The sequence below is a fragment of the Fundulus heteroclitus genome, chromosome 14 (genome assembly GCF_011125445.2).
Source record: "Fundulus heteroclitus isolate FHET01 chromosome 14, MU-UCD_Fhet_4.1, whole genome shotgun sequence".
NCBI classification, from domain to species: Eukaryota; Metazoa; Chordata; class Actinopteri; order Cyprinodontiformes; family Fundulidae; genus Fundulus; species Fundulus heteroclitus.
This window is the reverse complement of record NC_046374.1, coordinates 14,475,655-14,497,780: the sequence shown is the minus strand read 5'-3', so window position 1 is coordinate 14,497,780 and position 22,126 is coordinate 14,475,655. Positions and strand designations below refer to the sequence as shown.

Here is a 22,126-nt window from a genome sequence, read left to right as displayed (position 1 = left end):
CTCAGTACCAGATGTAAAAATAAAGAAGCCAAGAATAATCATGATGCTAAAATGACTCGAATATTTTTTTTATTACATTAAAAGAGTTTCTTTTGTTTTATACTAGATTATACATAATTTATGTAATTATCTTATATTCAACTTGCAAATGGACAACAATTTGCCATGCAAATGCTTGAAACCTCTGTGTCCTAAAAAACAACCTGCATTCAGGGTCTTTAGGTTTTTTTAAACAGCAAGATTAGAAAATGCCTTGGTAACCTTCTAGTGTTTACCAGTGAATTTTAATAAAACTGCATATATTGAATTCACCGTTTCAGCGTCTATGATGTATTGATTTGGGGCTTTTTCCTTTTTTCAGGATGAAATAATACCACCTGTGGGCTCAACAACTTTTAAAAACAGAAATTGTGTGAATTTATTGCAGTTTTCTTTAATACCCATTGGCCCATAATTATAGATTCAAATATGTCTGTAGGCCCAAACTATTTTTTCGATAAATCTGTAAATAAGGGATAGTTACTATTTGGTAGGGATGGTTGTCCTGTCTGAACACCAAACTGTCTTAAGTATTAAGCCATCCAGCTGTTTAAGGCCAAGTTGATGAATTAATTCTCCTAGAGCCAAAACAGACCCCCAGCATTCAGATTTTTATCTAAATATACCTCAAACATTTATTTAATTTATTAATTTTCCCTTAATTTGATCAGACTCTCTGCAAACTGGGAATTAATAATCAAGACTTCTTCTTGGGTAATGAATATTACATGATGCAGCAGTTTATTTCTTTCAGCCACCACTCAGATTAGAAATACCAGTGAACATGAGGGAGATGTGTGTTAAACTTGATAAGGCAAAGCAAGTTTATTTATAAAGCACTTTTCAGTAAGAAGATGATTCAAAGTGCTGAATATGGATAAAAAAGTCAACTAATGGCTACAAGAAAAGAGCAACTTACCTAAACATGTTGATATCTGCGGTCTATGTCATCTTTAAAACAACAGGAATTGTAACACACAAGGCTGGATGAGGATCCATGTTAATCTTTTAAGGAAGGTTGGCAAAAATAAAACTCACTCTTAGACAACTCTATCAAATGTTTCAGTGTGAGTTTATGGCCATAAAACATTTATTTTAAACTCTAAATATCTGTATTAAGGGCTGCAAATAATTGTAGAGGGTACTTCATAGACCTTTTCACACATTTCATAAATATTAAGATAAGATATATTTTTAATGGCCTATAGCATGATGTCTTTGCTTAAATATTCAGTATATAGCCAAACTTGATTTGATTGACAGATGAGCTGCTTCTAATTAGGAGCAATTTTATATTCTTTATATATAAACTCCTGTTATGTCATGACGGCGCAAACAAAAACAGGGAGAGGGACAGCGAGTGAAACAACAGAATATGCCCATCCATCTGCTGCCATGACCTGCAGATGGAGGACGCTGACTCTGCTGCACTTGTCATGACATCAGCACCTCTTGCTCCTCCCTGACTCAGATCCCCAGAGCCCGTCGTCATCAATTCCTCCTCCGCCGGCCGCTATCACCCCGTCTTCTTTCTCTATCAGTTGGCACACTGGGGCTTGGTGGTGGTTTGACATTAATCACAACTCCCATTTGCACATAAAGGACTGTGTAAAGGTTTTAGGCAGGTATGAAAAGAATCCTGCAAACTAAGAATGCTTTAAAAGTATGAATAATTTTTGCATTTTGTAAATTGGAGAAAATAAACAAAGTGAGAAACATCCAAATCACATCAAAATTTGGCGTGACCACTTGGCCTCGGCAAAAATATCGATATTTTTAGAATATCACGATTTTTAAAAAAAAAGAGATGAGATTTATATTAAGATTGCGTTAGAATTATACTTTTATGTATTCCAGTAGGTTCTTTTTCAGCTGTTTCTCATATTTATTTACAGCTGTTTGTTAAAAAATGTGGCTATGAGACATCTGGGATAAAGCTTTGATTCAGAGAGGCTGTTTTATAATTACTTTATGAAAAGAAAAACATGTTGAGATAAATATCGTATATGGGCATTCATACTCATAGGTACACTTGCAAAAAGTCAGGTCTTCTGTAGAATTATAGTTGGGTGTATGAGCCCACTAACGATACCAAACAGGTGCTAATGCTCATCTGTGTCACATGTAGGTGGAAGCAAAATATGTAGCTGAGACAGAAACGGCCGTGGATGAGGCTTAAAACTGGCTGAGGAACAGACAAACTCTGCTACCAAACTGAGGTTGTGGTCACCGGTCAGACGCTATGGCAAGACTGAGCACCGCAACAAGACACCAGGCAGTAATGCTGTATCAGCAAGCTCTCTCCCAGACAAACATCTCACAGTAGGCTGGTGTTTCAAGATTAGCTGTTCACGCTCTTTTGAAGAAGCTCAAAGAAAAGGGGAGCATGGAGGATGAAACCATCAGTTCACAATGGGTCCCAATGGGACCCAGATTCACCCGTTTAGTTTCTGGAGAAGTCCATGAAGCGGTCATGGATGAGTTGCAGACAAATAGCCATACCTCTGACATGGAAATAAGGCCGAGAAACTCAACTATGCACAAAAATGGTGGAACTGGGGTGCAGAAAATGGCAGCAGGTGCTCTGGACCGATGAGTCAACATTTGAAAGCTTGGCTGCTGAAGACAGTAATGAGTGTCTGCAGGAACAGTGAAGCACGGTGGAGGTTCCTTTCAAGTTTAGGGCAGAATTTCTGCAAATGGAGAATTGGTCAGAATTAATGGTGAGAAACACGGGCAGATCCTTATCCGTGATGCAATGCCATCAGCGTGGCGAATGATTGACTCCAAATTTATTCTACAGAATGACAACAAGCCCAAACGTACAGCCAAGGTTATTAAGCAATATGTTCAGTGTAAAGAAGCACAGAAAGTCCTGAAATTGATGGGATGACCCCCACAGAGCCCTGATCTCAGCATCATCGTGTGTCTGGGATTACATGAAGAAACAAGGATTTCTGGAAGTCTACATCCACAGCAGCTCCTTAGTTCTCTGATAGCCTTGAAGCAACCTACTAGCCGAGTGACTTCAAAAGCTGAGTGCAAGTGAGCCGAGAAGAATCGATGCGTCTCGACGACAAATGGCGGTGACGGCAGACATTGTTTCGGTTTAGATCTCTCTTCAGTTCATTTGCCGCATTTTGTCAGTTGATGAAAATAAACCATCTACGCTTCCATTGTTGAACTTATTCTTAGTTTGCAGCATGTCTCCGTACCTGCTTAAAACCTTTGCACTTCTACACTTCGTATAAAAAAGGCTCTCCATCACTAGAGTCAGCTTTTCAGTTCAGCACCTCAGAGCAACGTGCATCGCTAATCTTATCTGGATCAGGCTCTACCCCTTCCCCCCTCCCCCCTACATGGGATGTTGCAGCTTTACAAAGTTATCCCTCATTAAATGGGATAAATGTTTTTTTCTAGTCTTTTCTTTCATTTTAGAGTCCAGATGCCGGCTGCCCAGACCCCACTGCTTCCAGTAGTGTTGTAGAGATGCTTGTACAGACACATGTTCCCTAACCACTGCATATGGCTTTCAGCACCGGGCCTGACGGTTTGCCACAGCGCATAGTTTGCTCTGTGGTGCTTTTAGCTCACACCAGCTAACAGCGTTGAACAATGCCTTTCATTTTGAAAACCTTCTCACTTTCTCTGATGATGAACTTTGTATAAGTCCTATAAACACATCTGATCTTTTGTTGCTTTTAAAGCCAACCTCGCAATAAGTCATTAGAAGTTAATGTAACACTTTTTTTTTTAGGTAGCCTTCATCTGGTTATGACACACGTTGTCTGTTTGTCTTCACAGGGAAGGAGGAAGAGGTTGTGACTGTCCATCCTCGGGACACGTTCATTCCTCAGGAGGGCTGGACCTTTCTTGCTGCTGGTAGGATCTTTTGTTGTGTGGCGTAACATATTTTAACGTCTTTTTCAAATTAACGGCACACACGCTACATTTTCTACACAGCAATAAGACTAAAAGATTATTTTGCACTATAAAGGTCTATACTTGATAAAATATTCAAGCAGTGGGACGGTTTTCCCTATAGAGGTGGTTTGCAGAGGATTAATCTCATCACCCATAATCTACGTACTAAAAAGATAGGACTGAGGGGTTGCAATCTCTAAAAGAAAATCCCACCATGTCCCGGTCCGCCGCAGTGGAAAGAAGTGGAAACTGGCTGTTTATTAAAAGAAAGGACGGAACTGGAATATTAAACAGGAAGGTAGAAAGTTGAGGAGATACTTGGGGTTCCAAGTGTGCATCAGTCCAGTTCTTCAGTCATTTCTATGTTTGTTGACTTATTACAGGGGTTAAACAAATCCTATTAGCTCTGCCAATGTCTCTTTTTTATCTACCCCTTACTGTGTGAAAATCAGCTCAAAGAGATCTTTATTTACTATTTTTACTTTGAGTAATTTGAACGGTCACGATTATAGTCCATCATAGAGGTCGACTTAAATTTGGTGTTCTATGATCGGCGTGATACAAGAATCAAGACTCTTTTATTGTCACCATGTTTTACCACGGTGAAATTACCTTTGAGGCGGACCCCGGTTTAAGATACGTACAAATTATGACACATACACATCAGACTTATTATTTACCGTTTTTTTTTTTAAGAGGCGACCGATTGCCATTATCCATGGCCGATATGTTTTTTTGATATATTTTTTATTTTAAAATTTCTTAAATTAATTTAAAAAAAATTCTTTATAAGTTTCTTTGACTTTGATGAAACACATAAACTGCCTTACCAATGTCGTCAAACCCCATGATGTTTTTCACATGTCACATTACGACTTAAGTAGTGTATATTTGAAAAGTGGAAGCAAAAGCATATATGGGTTTCTTTCATGCTTATTTATTTTTTTACATTATTATCAGAAAAGTGAGGTTTGTACTTTTCTGCTGCCCCCTTTACTCGGATACCCAAAATTAAAAGCCGGTGCTACCAATAGCCTTTAGAAGGACCCTAATTAGTAAACTGAGTCCATGCGTGTGCAATTTAATTTAACTCTAAATCCACTGGTTCTGAAAAGCCTCAGAGGTTTGTTGGAGAACATCATGAAATTAATGTCGAGCATTTAATATCTATTTAGGGTATTAAAGTATCACAGCAGATACAAGAAGCACGTTAATTAGAGAAGCAGCCCGGTGGCCCATTGGTTACATGGGAGGTGCTGCAGAGATCCAATGCTCAGGTGGGAGATTTTGTCCAAAGACAAAATATTAATTGGACACTCCTCAAATCTATGTGCAATTATAGAAGAGTGGCCATCAGAGTCAAAAGCCAGGTAGGGGACACAACATAGTCTGAAAGAAGTTCAATGGCAATCAGTAGTTTTCCAAAGCAAAGTTGGCCCCAATATTCTATTCAGATTTACAAAGTCACCCTAAATGCCCTCCTGTCCTGCCATGGCCTCCGTTTGAAAAAAATAATAAGGTCACTCCAGTCTTTGCCTCTCGCCTGTGTTGGTCTAGCCAAGAGAGCACGTTGGGACACTGTCAGCCCTGAAAAGGTTTGTCTGCTGCTGGGTGTCTGCTGGGCCTGACAGAGTCGCACACTTATATAACCAGACAGCTGAAACAGGGTTAGCTGGAGGAAAGCTGCAGGATAAGAGTGAGGATACTGCATGGTAACACACTGAGTGGGGACAGAGATGCATTCTCGTTCCAGCAGGCGTATTAAAGTCCACAAAAACACACACACACACACACACACACACACACACACACACACACACACACAAGACTGCCTGGAATTAGAGGAGACAAGGCTGCCATAGAAAAAAGTTGTCCCTCTGTGCCCTTACAGAGATGCTCTTTACAAGTTTCCCCATCATGTTTTGTCCAAATTGCAGTTCAGGACAATTTGTTTGCCCATATTAAACTTTTCCAAGACAGATATTCAGATGTTCTTAATGCTTATCCATCCAGACAACGAGAAAACTCCACATTATCTTCCTAATGATGAAATAAACACATTTAAAGCACGCTCTCTGTCCTCCTGCAGGCTCTGTGTTTGCATTTTTATTTTATGTATTTATTAATTGTCTGCACTAAGATATTTTCTGTTCCCTGCTGGCGTGTGGGAGATTCTGAGAGAGAAAAACAGAGCGTAGCCAAGATGAGAACAAAGGCATTGCGTGTCCCTCGTGGATCCTGCTAAGGCACGTGGACAGGTTTGGTTTAGGTCCCTAGAAGAGAAGAGCAAAGGCTCTGAGCAGCCTTATGCATGAGGAGAGGACTACCAATGATATCCTGGTGGTTCAGATACGAGCATCTAATGGAAAACAGCATTTTCCTCTGATTACTTAACTACAACTTCTGTTAGTAGAAGTGCCTCTCCTCAGTCTTGCTTCATTCTTTTTGACATTGTTTTTTTTTTTATTTGCAGTTTTTGTTTTTATGAGCAGCAACAACCTCCCATGCTTAAGTATAGCACCCTGAAAAGTCCTCTTTGTCAGATAAGTACTTTCCAACCTATATAGGCGGCATTTAGGAGAGAAACACTGGATAAGGCAGAGTTCAAGGCTATTAAACAATGAAGTATGTCCCCACCCTGCTCATCAAGACATACCTTTCCCTCCTTCAAAACACCTGGTTTGAGGTGTTGTGCAGATCCGAGGTAATTAAAAGGTCTTTGCAGAAACTTGGTGACAAGCTGTGGAGGCGATCCATTTGGTTTAATGAGGTCTGCTGGAGGAGGGGCAGATTAAAAACAAAGTTTCTGCAGGGTCTGATTTATTATACTTCATTTCTGAATGTAAAAAAAAAATGTCCTGATTTTTCTATACTAAATTACATTTATTATTGTATAAAATGACATATTTTTTCATGTGGAGTCCCCTCCATCAAACCTTTTACCAATTCATGTGTTTATTTATTTTTAGAAATTCGTTTTCAGTTTATGCTTTGAAGAAATGCGCTGCCAGCATTTGGTCATACCAGGGAGTCCGATTTTCCAAGTTTTTAGTTAGAAACTCAGGAATAGCCGAGCGAGGGGTGGAGGGATGAAGTTTACATCGAGCATAATGTTTCAAGTGAGTGATCGAGTCAAGTGCTTCATTTTTGTTGAAAGATGCGCTCACTGACATAAAGCTCTGGTTCGGTTCACCTTTCTTACTCCACTGTAGCTGCATGAAAAACCTTAATGTTCACAAATCGAGTGATAGCTGGGAGTCCTCTCTGTTTTGTCACTGCTTAAAGTTGCGCCACAGAACGATGAACTGCCCACTCAGTGCCACATATAAACATTCTGCATTTGCTCAGGTAAAATACCAACGCTGTATTTATTCGGCACACATGCGTACCAAACCGACTGGGATGTGCCAGATGTTTTTGGTATGAACATGTGTATCATTACACCTCTAGCTGCCATGCATAAAAACATACATTGAAAGTTTCAGGTCTAGCCTAATTATTAGCACATCTGATGGTTTATAAACCAGTGGTACAAAATGTACCGTACAACCTACTTTTTAAAATATGTTTCTGTGGTGTTTGAATGAAATGGAAAGAAATAGACAGTTATCAGCTTGTATGGTTGATAACTAGCCCGTGAGACCATCCTGATCTCGTGAGCTTTCAAGGTTTCACTCGCAGATCAGTCTGGCTACTTTCCATTAAAGAAAATTTGGAGCAGTTCACCAAACGAACGTCCAATCAGCGTTGGCTTTGAGGCGGGTTGAGGTGTGACGCAACGAGAAGATCGACAGTTCAGTCTAAAGAACATGGCGGCTTCAGCCGATGAAACTAGCGTTAGCGTGGCTATCGAACAAGTTTTATCGGAATTACAGAGTATTTCTTCACTGGAAGAAGAGCAAAACGCTGCTCTGGAGGCTTTTCTCAGAGGAAAAGATGTTTTTGCTCTTCTCCTGACTGGTTTCGGCAAGAGCTTGTGGTTGTGTTTTCGTCTTCGCTCTGTTAGTACGTCATATGCTTCGTGGATCTGATTGGTTTATTTGGCCCGTCTATCACCAACATAGGCCAATCAGCTAACCAGTATTTTCGCCCCTTCCCAAAATTACTTCAACGGAAGGTTTCCAGATGGATATGCGAAGCAAATCCATCTGGCGGAGTCAGGTTAGTTGATAATAGCCAGCTCCTCAAAAATGAGCAAACCACACTGGTTGGGTAACTTGCAAATTAAACGCTCTCAAGTCGAATGGCGCCGCTCCCAGACCTGAAGTTTAAAGTCCAGGACTAATTACACACAGCGCTAGAGAAGTGGTTATTTGAACTACGTTGCCAATCTACCCATTCTCCTCTAACATCTGAGATCAACAAGGCATTTTCATCCACCCATCTCCCACTTGCTGGATATTCTCTGTTTTCAGACTGATCCCCTTAAACCTGGGAGATGGCTGTATGGTAAATGAAGGCCCCAGCAGATAAGCAGGTTCTGAAATACTCAGACCAGCCTGTCCGGCACCGACAGCCATGACACGTTCAAAGTCACTTAAAATGCTTTGAACTTCATCAAGTCGCCTGAGCCACATCTAGATACCTAGTTGCTGACATGTGATTGGTTGATTCTCTATTTGTGGTAGTGAGAAATTAAAGAGTTGTGCCTAATAAAATAAGTGTAGGTTAGCATAGATGCTAACTTAACTCAGCCTAGTTAGTTTTAATCATTTAAGTCTGACATTTAAATAGTGATTTAGAAAGGTTACTGAAACAAGTAGAAAACCTGAAAAACATTCAAGTGAAAAGCTTCACATTTTCCTGATGCTTAAGGTTTTACACATGTGGATAAGATGAAAGTAATCTGGACCTTGCAAGTCTTAAAATGTGTTCTGCACAGCCTGAGATCAGTGACAGATGAGATTGCTGCGTCACGTTTAGGAAAATCAAACCAGAATATAGAAGCAGTGTGTGGAAAAACCCAACACACCAAAACAGGTTGTAGATCTGCTTTTAGCTGCAGGACCTTGATTTCACCGGGCTCTATTTCACCTTGTCAGCGCCTCTTTTTAACAGGGACAGAATGCTGTCTTCTTTAAGAAATGTGTCGCTGATCTGTATTTACTTTTCAAACTTCTGTCTGAAGGATGGATTTAAAGGCGTTACCTTTCGCAGCCCTCCTTGCATCCATACGTATGGCTTCCTTTAGTCTGTGTGCCGATCAATGCAGTCCTCCTAAAAGCCTTTGCACGTCAACCACAGCCCACAAGAGGCGTTTTATGCAGTCAATAAGCATGTTGAGCTCTTAAGCTTTTATCTATAAGCGTTGAGCTTTAGTGTCCTGCGATGCTTCACCACGGGCTTTTCAAGGGGATATGAATAATGGCGTTAAAATATATGAGTAATAGTTAATAATCAAATGTTTTAATGTCGGATGTTTAAAGCAGTAAATAAATCATATTTTACGTCAAGACAAATGTTAAAGAAAGGGCTTTGAATTCAGAGTGCATTTTTATTCACATTCTGCTTCAGATGTTAAAATTTAGAGTGGATATATTATTACAGAATGTGACAAAGTTTTAAAATTAGCTTCAACTGTATCCTGAACATCTTTACATGCTGTTATGTATTTATTTATTTATTTTAAAAACCCGATTCCAACAAGAAATAAAAGGAAGCATTTAATTATACATTAGTTAGAAATATTAACTTGGATTTGAATCTGGTGCAGATTTAGCGGCATTTACAGGAAGTCCGAGTTATTTTTGTCTGGATCGATATACAGACAATCTCAGCTGTAATCAGGCCACAGGCTTTTACAAGCTCACATAATCACATGTGCTCTGTGTTTTAACCTGCATCATACAGCACATGAATCGGTTTTTCCTTTTCTCTTGTTATCTGCTTCTTTTTCTGCCGTCCACACGTCCTAGTCAGCAATATGTTTCTGAACTGTCAGGCTCGCTCGGGGGAAGAGCTCTGGAGCTCATCAAATATTAATAAGACGATATCTTTAGAAACTTGCTCGCTATGTCAGCACAGCCAAAGCCAGTTGTATCTTTTTTTCCTTATCTTTCACTTCACCGTCATCGCTCTGCACATCTTCTGTCCAAGCCCAGGAGATCTTTAACAGTTATTTATTTGATAGTTGTTTTTTTTTGCTTTAGGGCCTTTTATGAGCTGCGTGCTCGCATCGTATCACCATTAAGTCATATGGGGCAAAATAAACTGATTGAGCTCAATATGTATAAATGTTGCCTTATTCTATTTTGAATATATTATCACGTATAATCTTATCCTACGCACTGTTGCATCTCCCCATCATCAGTTTTATCCTCCAGGCATCCCAACTGAGACCTCTTAACATCCTGAGTTAAACTCTCTCCATTTTCTGCTCATTAGCTGGAGACTCATTTGATGCCAGAGAAGTCCAGATGGATGAGATGTGTCTGTATTAACCTCTTAACACCCGGGAATTTTGGTCCAAACAAAAGTTAGTTTGTCTTCAAACATATCAGAGTCCTCACCAGATATTTTTCTCAGCGTAACGGCGGCGGCTGGTGTGTGTTGCTTCACTGCTTCTCTGAGCGCATTCCTGCAGCTGAGCGTTGCGTCTTGCAGTTGAATGGGGGTCTGTTCATCAAGCTAATAACAGCTAGCCTTAGCTTATGTTGTTCGTTTTTTTTTTTATAACTGCGCTAATGCATGTTCAGTAGCTTTACTGAACTTTCTATTTTGCTGTCTAACTGTTCCGTGTTGTACTGACCGTTGCGCTCATTAGAAATTAGCCTAATGGTCTAATTTCAGTGTAATTTTGACAACGGACTGTTACAGTGAAACAGGCTGGCAGGAACCCCGCATATATGTTTGAGGAGCTGTAAACCTCTGTTACACATCTGTCAGGAGAAAGAAAAATATACTTTTGAAGAGAAACTGAACATCTCTAGGTATCAAAAAGTCTGTTTAGACAACAATGCTCTGGTCTTACAAGGTTAAGGTAGTAAGCAAATATACTAAACTTTGTTTTATTTTGTTAGTTAAGGTACACGTGTGTTTGGTGTCCATTTGGTAGCTTATTACATGCATGCAGTTTTGCATGGTTTAAAAATTGCACCCTGTTTTCCTCTATATTTTTGTGATTTGCTAAGTAATTAAATCTCTCTCTCTTGATACACCTGATCAAACTTTTTTTTTTTTAATTAAACCAATAACACTGGTGTAACAATAAACACTAATCTTATCTAAATAGACTTTAATTACTACTTCTAGTATAAATGATGAAAGTTGAGCAGAAGAAATACACTTAAAACAACCAGCCAGACACTACATGTCTATGAATGTTTTTTAAATTAACTATTTTTATTTCTTTCAAGATTATGTGACTCGAGCAAATAAGTTACTGTAGTAAATTGACAAACACGCACCTTCATTGCTGTCTGCTGGGTTGTGACATGTATGTGATATAAATGTCGTCTTCTGTACATGCCTACTGGGGCCGGCTAGGGCTCTCTGCTTGCGGCCCTAGGGTTGACCTTCTCTCCATCTAGGACTTGTACATGTCTAGGGTCAGGAAAAGAACAGCTAACATCTCTGCAGGCCCAAAAGGCAAGGCAAGTTTATTTATAAAACCATTCAGGGATTTATAGCCTAACAGAAGTATTTTAAAGTCTATTCTCTGAGATACAGGGAGCCAGTGTAAGGACTTTAGAACTGGTGTTATGTGCTCTACTTTCTTAGTCTTAGTGAGGACGCATGTAGCAGCGTTCTGGATCAGCTGCAGCTGTCTGATCCACTTTTTTTGGCAGAACTGTGAAAACACTGTTGCAGTAATCAATTCTACTAAAAAATAAGCGCTTGGATTTTGTGAAGTCATTTGTTTTTTCTGGTATTTTAAAAAGAAATAACAAATAACTGTAACTGGGGTTACACTGCACAGCCACATTGAACTCTTCCATAAGATCTCAAAGATAATGAATATATAGAGAATTTAATAAAATCAATTATTTAAATAAATATTTCCTTTTATAGTCCCACAGGTGGGAAATTTGTCTCTGTGTTTAACCCATCCCTCAGGGACCAGTGGCTGCCAACACTGAGTGGCGCCCGGGGAGCAATCTGTGGTCAACAGTCTTGCTCAGGGACTCAGAGTGACAGACTGAGTTTTAAACCGGCAACCTTTGCAGCCTCTAATAGACGCAAACAGCGAGTTCCCTAACCACTAGGTCACCTCTCCCACTAAAAAAAAGCACAAATTTAAAACACACAAAGTTCGATTAAAAAATTGTGAATAAATTACAAAACACAAGAAATAGTTAGGTTTAGTAAAACAGTGCTATATTCTCATAATAAAAAAACAACAGAGGGAACCCAAGCATCCAGAGAAAAGAACAGCTGCTCCTTCAACTAATACTTTATTGGAGGACTAAACTGGTTAATGAGGTATTAGTTATCTAGGTAGCTTTGCACTCTTCTCGGACCTGTTCAACTTCTGCTGTGTGTTTATTAATAACTGTATCTGATAAGAGAAGAAATTATTGCTTTTACTGATTCTTCTTACAGCTCTGTACCTTTGTCCTGAGTTTCGTGAGATATACTGAGCATGCAGAACATGAGAGCCGTCTCTTAAAATACAGTCTGCCTGTCTGAACTTGCTCTGTTCAAACGGTTGTTGAGGAGTCGGAGGAGCAGTCATACCCACAATCTTTCCTGCTGAGTTCTTGATTTTACAGTCAAGTTACCAAGCCATCATGCAATACCACACCTTAAAATTAACTCTATTGTCCCTTTGTAAAAAAAAAAAAAATATCTATATATATCAGAATATCTGTACTAAGACCAAACAACTTGAGTCTGTGGAGAAAGCGTAGATGCTGATGGATCCAAGCACAAACACTGGTCACTTGTGTTCGCCTGCTGTGGTCATTATCAATGGGAACATTGATAGGGTACACATTGATTTGACTAAGCGATAACACAGTCATTAGTGGAAGTTAATGAAAAAGGTGAACTGAAACAATCCTGCGGGGTCCCAACGCTACTAAAAACAATATCAGAAAAGCCGTTTCACCTGTAGTGGCCTTAAAGACAGGAGACAATGATACCACATTAAGAAAAATGGGTTCGGCTTCATGTTTTTTTTTTCTGAGTATGTGGCTAAATTTACCTAAAAACAGGGCAAAAAAAACAATAAGAACAGTCTTGCAAAATGCAGAGGGACTCTCCAACTGTTTTAAAGCCAGATTCATAACAAATAAAATGGCATTACTTGTTCTCCACTTCCTCATGTATTTAAACTGATGTTAATCCAGGCGTGTCTCCTCCTGCATCTGTAGCTCATTGGTCAATAGTTTCTCCGGTGATTTCATCATGTTGGAAGAAGGTGTAGATAGTTACTGGGTGATGCAGAGGCAGAAAAGTTCAGACATATCTTGCTTTCCTGTTTAGCTTGAATTTTACCCTCATCGAATTAGTTATTAGAGCAAGGAATCATGCCTCAGACATTGAATTTAAATTACAGTATTACGTAGGAAACCTTTAAGATGATAACAGAAGGACTGTACTCAGTGATATTTTATTTTTGTCCTTCCACCTCATTTCAGCTGTTACTCAGATGTCTTTCTGTATATCCACGGCTTTTCTGTCAGTGTTTTCAAAAACCGAACCGGATGTTTGCGAAGGTCTGTATATCTGAGAAAGTGTTTTCTTTTAGCTTCTCCAGAGTTGAACTGCTGAATCAAGTTCTTATTTCTGAGTTTCTTTGTTCTGAGTCAACCCGAGGTGCACAGCTCATCCTTTTAGTACCGAACATTGCACAACTTGAGCCCTGCAAGTCAGAGTGAAGAGAGGAAGTTTTAGAGTCGTAGTTGGAAGAAGTCACAGTGGCTTTGGTTTTAATACTGAGACATTTTTTGAATTTATATTGCCAAGATATGTGAAGTTAAGTGTGTCAAGATGACAAGGCACACTGAACACAAGTAGACTCCATCCTGATTTTAGACTCCTGGTCAAATTTAAGCTTAGTTGAAGAGGAAAAAAAAAAAAACATTGCAGTGAACTTCTACCCCACCTGTTGGTTTCTACTTTTAGTCACTTGTAAGGTTTTACATGTTAGATGATTATTTAAAAAGTTGAATTGGTCCTTAAAGCTTTTTGAAGTGTGATTCTGTGGCATAGCTGTTAGAAACCAGCGCCATCTCAATGATTGTGTAGAAAAAGAGGGAAATTGTACTGCAGCAGGAAGACTATTGGCAGGTCAGACTTGGAATCCCTGATAGGATTCTCAGCCTTATAAAACAACTCAAACTCAAAAATGTCATTCCTCAATAGAGGTCAACGCTGCCAAAACTATGCTGAAGATTTCACAGTTAAAAAATGGTAAATAGACTGTATTCATTGCATGCAAATATGTTCAAACAGACCAAACAAAGTGCTTTTAGACTACAAGTCTGCTGAATACTAAAAATAATTAAATTAATCAAACAGAAACTTTATTCAGCCTGAGATGTGAATACACATTGATTATTTTTAAATCTATCGCACATTCAGCCAAAGAAATGGGAACAAATATGTCAACAAAGTGCAAAACAATCCACTTTGAAAACTGGTGCTCGGGGAGATTGTCATACGGCGCTTCTTAAGGGCCTTTTGATGATGAAATCATAAATTAATACGGTCATTTAAAAGACTGAAAAATGTGTGAAAGATTAGGCAGCCTTCACAAAAATGTTAAAAGATGTTTAGAAAGCACGAAGAAAGTTTGAGATTACAAGAAGACTCGGCTCCTTACAGGCGAAGGACAAAGTAAACGAGTGACGACTTCAGACCTTTGCACAGCACTCCACAACCTTTGGGTAATCTGCTTTGAAGTAGTGACTGAAATGTTTGCGTTTGTCACAGACTTCTGCCAGGTGGAGCTCCGCTTGCTGGCTCACTTCTCCTCCGACCCAGAGCTGCTGCGCATTTTCACCAACCCACAGGCTGACGTCTTCGCCATGCTGGCCTCTCAGTGGTACGTCTCCGTCACACACCAGCACGCCCTGATCTCCCTGCCAAGGTTAATGTTGCTGCTCCGCGGGGCGTCTCACTCAGACGCACCGTCTCCTTCACTTCACACACTAATGGTCTCGCTGCCATGACGACCACACCAACTGCCTCAGTTTCCATGCCCAGGAGGCCCCTGGAGTTGTTACCCTGGTGATTACGTTGTTTTGCTTTTGTATTATTATAATGAACGTGCCTGGTTTTCCTTTCCCTCCTTTGCTTTCTGTGTGTGACATATTCACTCACTGGGTTTATGGTTTTGATCCTGCCTATAAGTTGTGTGTTTAACTAACACTCTTGTCTCAGCCACTGCTGCTTGTCTTCAGCAGTGGCTGACCAGTCAAGCCGATTATCACATTAACGCCCCTATTCAGGCTTTACGCCATCTCTGCAATGATCTCTTTTCACCGTTAAGCACGTTAAGTGGTCTCTCTTGAGCTCTGCTAGCATTACTCAGCCATAACTTCTTGTTTTGGACAGGTTCCCCTCCTATAGAGTCCACTTCATCTGCTCTTCTTCTTCTTCTGTCACTTTTTTCAGGATTTGGTTCTTACCTCGTGCTGTAATTTGCCGAGTCAGCTTTTATGTTTTTTTGTTTCTGTTCTCAACACAAGTATTTTTCCCAAAAGCAAGAATCTTAATGTAAAACACCTCTTTCTTGAAGTTCTTACTTCCAAGTGCTAAAGTTATCATAAGCTGATAATAACGACCCTTCTTCAATAACTGGCTAAAGATGTTTAGAAAATGGTTGATTTGTTTTGGATCCTATCCTGCTGAAAGAACTGATGACGACCCAGTTTCAGTTTTCTACCGCAGGACTATAAGATTTTTGATTAAACTATGAAAGTATTTGAAAAACTTCATGATGCCATGCATTCTCACAAGCTTCCAGAGTGTCTTTAGAAAGGAAAGCTCCACCATCGTACTTGATAGTTGGCACAAGTATTTTCTTAGTTTTACCTCTTTGGAGAGTTGTCTTAAAAAAATCTCAATCTTAGACTAAAGCATGGATTTCTAAAGTCCCAGGAGCATTTATCAAACTCTACGTATTGACATTAGTTTTGGTAGGACAATTTTTATTTATTTTTTCTGGAATGCTTTCCAAACAAATAGTTTGCATGTTGATGGCATCTAGTGGTTGTTATGGTGACCCGAGATGCTACTCTTTGCTGTACATCTCTAACCGTGACCTTTGGACCACTTTATCATGGTGGTGAAATAAAATTCATCCAGCTTTGTTTACGGCAGCTCCACTTGTTTTAGACTGTTGTTGCTCTGATAGTAGACATGAGCAGGTTTAGGTAAATACCTTTCTTTTAGCCTTTTCCTGACTTATGATAATCACATACTTATTTGAATGGTGTTTTCTCATGTCTTTCCCATTTTGAAGAGTAGCTATTACATCATCTTTATACAATCCCAGAAACAGATTTAAGTAAAGGTTTCCAGACACTCACAGCAACTTTAAACATTTCAATTTAACATGTTTCAGTTAGACGTACTCTTTAAAGAATAATTAGGAATGTATTTAAGTCTTTTACCAGGGCTAATGGGATTTTCAGTGGGAGATAATATTACTTTAGTGAAAATATTTAGTTTTAAATATTTTCACTAAAGTAATTAGTAATTAGTTTTTTAGGAATCTCTACCATGTTTGCAGGGTCCTAGTTATCCAAGCACTAATCTCCAAAATAAAGGCTCATTGTTAAAAACTAAATTCAAATAAATAATCTCCCTGGGGGGACAATAAAAAAACCTAGTGTGAATTATTCTTGTGCCAGATGCGCAATAGGGGGGTAAATGTTCGTCTTTGAAATGTCGGGGCTGCCAGTCAACCACTATATAACAGATGGTTAAACAGGGGCGTGTGGATAGGTGATGAGAAAGAGGGCCTGGGAGGCATTTTTATTTAATTATGTTTTTACCAACCCTGGAGTGTTGAAGATCCTCTCACACGCTTCTACTTTTGTGTGTCTGCGCTTGTATGTGTGTGAGGCTGTCTGTCAACACTGAACAGCGATGGCAGCTTCTCATAAGCCCCTCCAGAAATGCCACATTGCAGACGTGTCATCGGATCCTGTCTGATCCGCAGTACTACGCCTGTCTACGAGTCACGTCGCATCACTGTCACTGCCTGTCCGTCTCTGCCACTTCTGTCCTCTGCTTCTGTACTTTTAGTCGTCCTTCATGTCCGTTTTAGCTCCACGGCTTCATATTTTATCTGCTTTAGTAGGGATGTCTGATGCGTTAGTGCTGTCCACAAACAACCTTTCCCATAATGCAATTGTGTGTGTGTGTGTGTACTTTGTGATGTTAAGCTCTTTTCTGTGTTAGATTGATTTGGATTCACAAAATGAATTGTATTTGCTAAATGTCAGAATAACCTGATAAATTATTTTTCAGAATGGAGACAGTCTTGCGGATGCATTTTAAGGCAGCACACTCAGCACGCTACTTTTATGTGTGACAACATAAACAAATCAAAATAAATCCACCAAAAATATCAGGAGAATCGTGGACCATACTAGTCTTTGCTTGAGTACAATTTCCAGACGCCTGAATGCGCCGCAGTCATCTGTTCAAATATATTGTACTGAAGTATAAACACCAAGATAATGTCCGTCTCCAGTTCAGGAGGATGTGTTCCAGAGAGTACTGTGTTTTGGTGCAGAATAAGGGTATCAACCCCAGAACAAAGGACCGTGTTCAGCTGCTGGCTGAAGCTGGTAAAAAGCTTTTATCATCCACGGCCAAACGAGTCCTGTGCTGACATGGACTCAGAGGCCACTCAGCCAGGAAGAAGACATTACTCCGAAAGCAACAGAAAGAGACAGATTATGGCTTACAAATCTACTCAGGGACAAACACTTCAGTTCTTGGAGACATGTGCGATAAAGAAAGAATGTACGTGTTTGGCCATAATAATGATTGCTGCATTTGGAGGCTTGCAAGCCTGGGAGCACCATCCCTATTATGAAGTAGGGGAGTGGTGGCATAGTGGTTAGAGACAGAGCTTTGGTCCCAGAGGTTCTGCGTTCAACTCCCACAAGCTGCCACTCTGGGTCCCTGAGCAAGACCCTTAACACCCAATTGCTCCCCAGAAGCCGCACAGTGGCAGCCCACTGCTTCCCAAGGGGATGGGTTAAGATGCAGAAGTGAATTTCTCCATTGTGAGATCAATAAAGTTCAATTATTATTATTAATTAATATTATGAAGTATGAGGATGGCAGCATCATGCTAGGATGTTTTGCTGCATGAGGGACTGGTGCAACTTACAAAATAGATGCCGTCAAAAGGAAAGAGCACAGCATGTCAAGACATCAGCCTTTAAGGACAAGTTCAGCGATTTAGAGTGGCCATCAGAGAGTCCTGATCTCAGTCCCATAAAAAAAAATATTTTTTTTTGGCAGAGCTGAAAAGTTGTATGTGAGCAAGGTGGCCGGCATACCATTTCATTGGTTCTGTCAGGAGGAACGGGCCAAAATTACAACAAACTATTCTGAGACGTTTGTTAAAGGATGCCTAAAAGGTTTGGCCCAGGTTGTACAGTTTAAAATACAAATTTACCATACACTGAGGAAATATATGTAACCTGTTGAGTTTGGTTTAAAAGCTACCTCTCATTAATGTCACATTGAACTAATGTAAATAATTTTGGTAATCCTCACTGGCCTAAAACAGGCTTTTTCTTTTCTTTTCTTTTTTCAAAAATGTAAACCTGTTCTTGATGTTTATTCCCCAGGAAAGTGATGAGTGTTGATGACGTGACTCCTGAAGACAGGGAACATGCCAAACGCATTGTGTATTCACTGGTTTATGGAGCAGGTGAGTTAATATTACCACTGTCTCCTACAGAAGGGAGACTGAAACAGGAAAAAGACACCCTGCTGTCAGTCAGTTAATTTTTTTTACAAGTTTATACTGAGCGAGCTTTTTCAATGAAAACTTGACATAGAGTAAATGATCAAATAAAAATGTGTGCATCTCTCATATCCTGACTTTCTGTTACTTTCTATAGAGTATATTTTTTTTAGCCCCTTATCCATTTTGCTCATTTGCTCAAAGTGCTCTATAAATAAAGTTTCATAGATTTTTCTTAAGCAAACGCTGTACTTTATGTCACCATGATCGGATAAAAGAAAGAAAATCTTTGACCTTTATAAACCCTTAAGAACTATTGATCCGGAGCACTTTGAGAGATTAAAAGAAATATTGATTGTTGGAAACAAAGTATTAAGATATAAGTGGTGATTTAAAAAAACATACACACTTATGTGGATTGTTTTCTTGAACATATTCCCTCATGCAAGAACAGCAAAAAAATCTACAAAATATACCATTAAGGGTACCCAGTTTAAACATCCATGGTAGGTTACTGGTTTGGTCCTAATTTCTGGTGTTCATCAGCCAATGGGCCAGTGTGGTTCTGGTTTATCATGTGGAATCATATCTGATCTCTTATATACTGTAGCTGGAGTTAAAGCTTAGTTTTAGACCCTTTTGTTAAAACTGATTTATGTGCATAAATAGCTCAGCAAGGCTTTTGTTTTGAGAGATTTAAATCTGTTCCAAATGCGTCTCACTAAAATGATGGCTGGGTATGAAAACGGTAGAGTTTGATTTGTCTTGGACTTGAGGTTTACATGTATACATTATGATTTTATATTACTTTCTTCTGTGTAATTTGTGTTGTTTATTTTAATTATGACGACTGCTTTTACCATTTATTGTTTTTACATGTACAGTGACCTTGAGTGTTTTGAAAGGCGCTTGAAATAAAATGTATTATTATTATTATTATTATTATTATTATTATTATTATTATTATTATACTGTTGTGACTGCATGTTACAGGTTGTTACTTTTGATCTTTATATGATGAAACCACTTAGAAAACAAATGAATAAAAAATGTGTAATAATAAATGATAGTAAATAAGCAAAAAAACTAAATAATACATTGACACAATAATAATAAACAAGCCAATACATAATTAATCAATAAATAAACAGATAAATAATTAAATGGATAAATAAATAAGCGTTATTTTAAAAACAGTAGCATTTGAACATTTTATGGCAAGGTCGCATAAAAGTCATTATAATTACTTTTTTAATTCAGTAATTAACCAACTAACCAACTAAATAAGATGAACAGTTGATGAAATTTACAAAAAATACAACTGAAAGTTTACTATGTTAAAAAAAACAAAATACGAAAATGTGAAAGGTCACTAATGGTTAGAAATTGGTGAATGGGGAAGAGTAGAGAGACACAGAAAGGAATGGGGGGGGGGGACTCGAGGAGATGCTGATCAGCGTAGACAGACCGCTCTTTATGGAGGGATGCGTTGCTATGGTTACTAAATACTAAGGAAAGCTCTCTCCATGAGACAATCAGGCCAGGGAGGAGGGGCACAACAGCAGCAGCACCATGGACTCATAAACAGACATGTGGATAAAAATAGGTCAGAAAATAGTGGCGCATGGCAAAGAGGGTTTTGTTTGTGTTTTTTGTTGTTTTCTTTATAGAAATTACCTAAATTAGCACGTCTGACAGGCTTTTCGCAACAGTAGTTTTTGGCATTTCACATATATAAAGTCAAGGGGAATATACAGTAAAATATAACAAAGGGGAAAAAAAACCCAGAAACAATTTGGAGAAATTGAAACAAAGGGGGAGAGAGGTTATAAAGTAATGCAAGCAGAAGACTGACAGAAGTGGATTGGAAAGCATCAGTAATGAAGGTTAAAGTTCTCTCCAGTGCTGACCTCATTCAGCAGGAATGTGGGGCCCTCCACATGCACACAATCACACAAAACACGACAGGCCCAAATAAAGGACACCCTCTTGTACGTATTTTACACGTCAGATTCAGCGGATAATAGCTCATTACAAATAAAACTACGTCTGACAACCTTCATTTAAAAGGTGAATCATTTCAGAAGTCTCTTACCGAACCTTGCATTTGTCTGTTTTTATTCATTTCAATTATAAAATGTGATGTATCTATTTTAAAATTGAGTCTAATCCTCTTAATAAGCCAAATTATTCAATCAATATCTGTTTTTTATTCTTTAACCGTCACACGATGCAAGTATCCCTATTTCAGACTAAATTTAGGATCTGTAAAACTCATGTATATTCTAACTAAAAAATTAGTTTGTAAACAGAAAGAATGTAAAAACCAAACCAAAGGGAGCCCAAATCCTTACATATGACTGCTCAGACACAGCTCTGTTGGATTACAAACGCAGGAAAGACCCGTCAACAAGCCTAAAGACATCAAAGTGTTATTTTTAAAATTTCAGAGATTTTACTCTAGATTCACTACTTATTTAAGGCTGTGATTTATTACCGACAGCAAAAGTGCTGTAAAGCTCATCAAAGCTATGCATCTGTTACAAGTGAACACAATAAATCTCGTCTGAATGGCATAATAACGTTTAACCCCGAACGATTTCATCTGTTTCATTCCAGGTCGTGAACGTCTGTCGGGGATTTTGGGGGTGAGCCCTGAGCAGGCTAGTCGTTTCCAGGACACTTTCCTCCAGACCTACAGAGAAGTCCAGGCCTTCATCCAGAGAACCGTCCAGCAGAGCCACAGACAAGGTCAGTCTGTAATCTCACTGCGCTTTACCGTCAAGGTTATTCAAGAAATGCGCCTAAAAGGAAATGATACTGCTAAGGTTGTGCCTTAGCATTAATATAGCTTAAAGTTCAATAAGTTTTAATCCCAGGAAAATGTGATGTTTAAGTAAAAGAGATGTCAGTTCCTGTGTATTATAATAGGAAAAAAGCAACAACTTATTACACCCTTGCCACTATTATATGAATTTAAAGGGAAAGTAGCAGCCAGGTACTGCAGTTTGAATATGCTCTGTAACTCCTAATCAGCAAGTGTGACCCCTTTGATAAAAGCAGTGCTGACAGTTTGCTTACTTCAAAGCTCTGCCTACCTTAATGCGCATATATTAATGAAGACCTTAGAGAAGCAGTCTTGGGAGGTTTATAAGGCCTTCCAATGAGACTTAATGTCCATCATTCTCCTGTGGGAAAGATTATTCACAAGAAGAAAACATTTAACACAGCTACCAGTCTTCCCAGGAGTGGATTTCCTGACAATTTCACCATAAGATG

The 22,126-nt window shown here is 39.0% G+C and overlaps 1 protein-coding gene across 1 annotated transcript in view; it reads left to right on the top strand.

Moving 5' to 3' along the window:
• The window catches only part of LOC105918793 (polymerase (DNA directed) nu), a 40,540-nt gene that overhangs the window by 5,355 nt on the left and 13,059 nt on the right, over positions 1–22,126 (top strand). Inside the window, exons 3-6 of the mRNA XM_036146343.1 lie at positions 3,844–3,921; positions 14,842–14,953; positions 18,729–18,811; positions 21,467–21,598. Of these exons, the coding sequence (XP_036002236.1) occupies positions 14,937–14,953; positions 18,729–18,811; positions 21,467–21,598 (232 nt within the window). The 5' untranslated portion in view covers positions 3,844–3,921; positions 14,842–14,936. The remainder of the gene's footprint in view (positions 1–3,843; positions 3,922–14,841; positions 14,954–18,728; positions 18,812–21,466; positions 21,599–22,126) is intronic.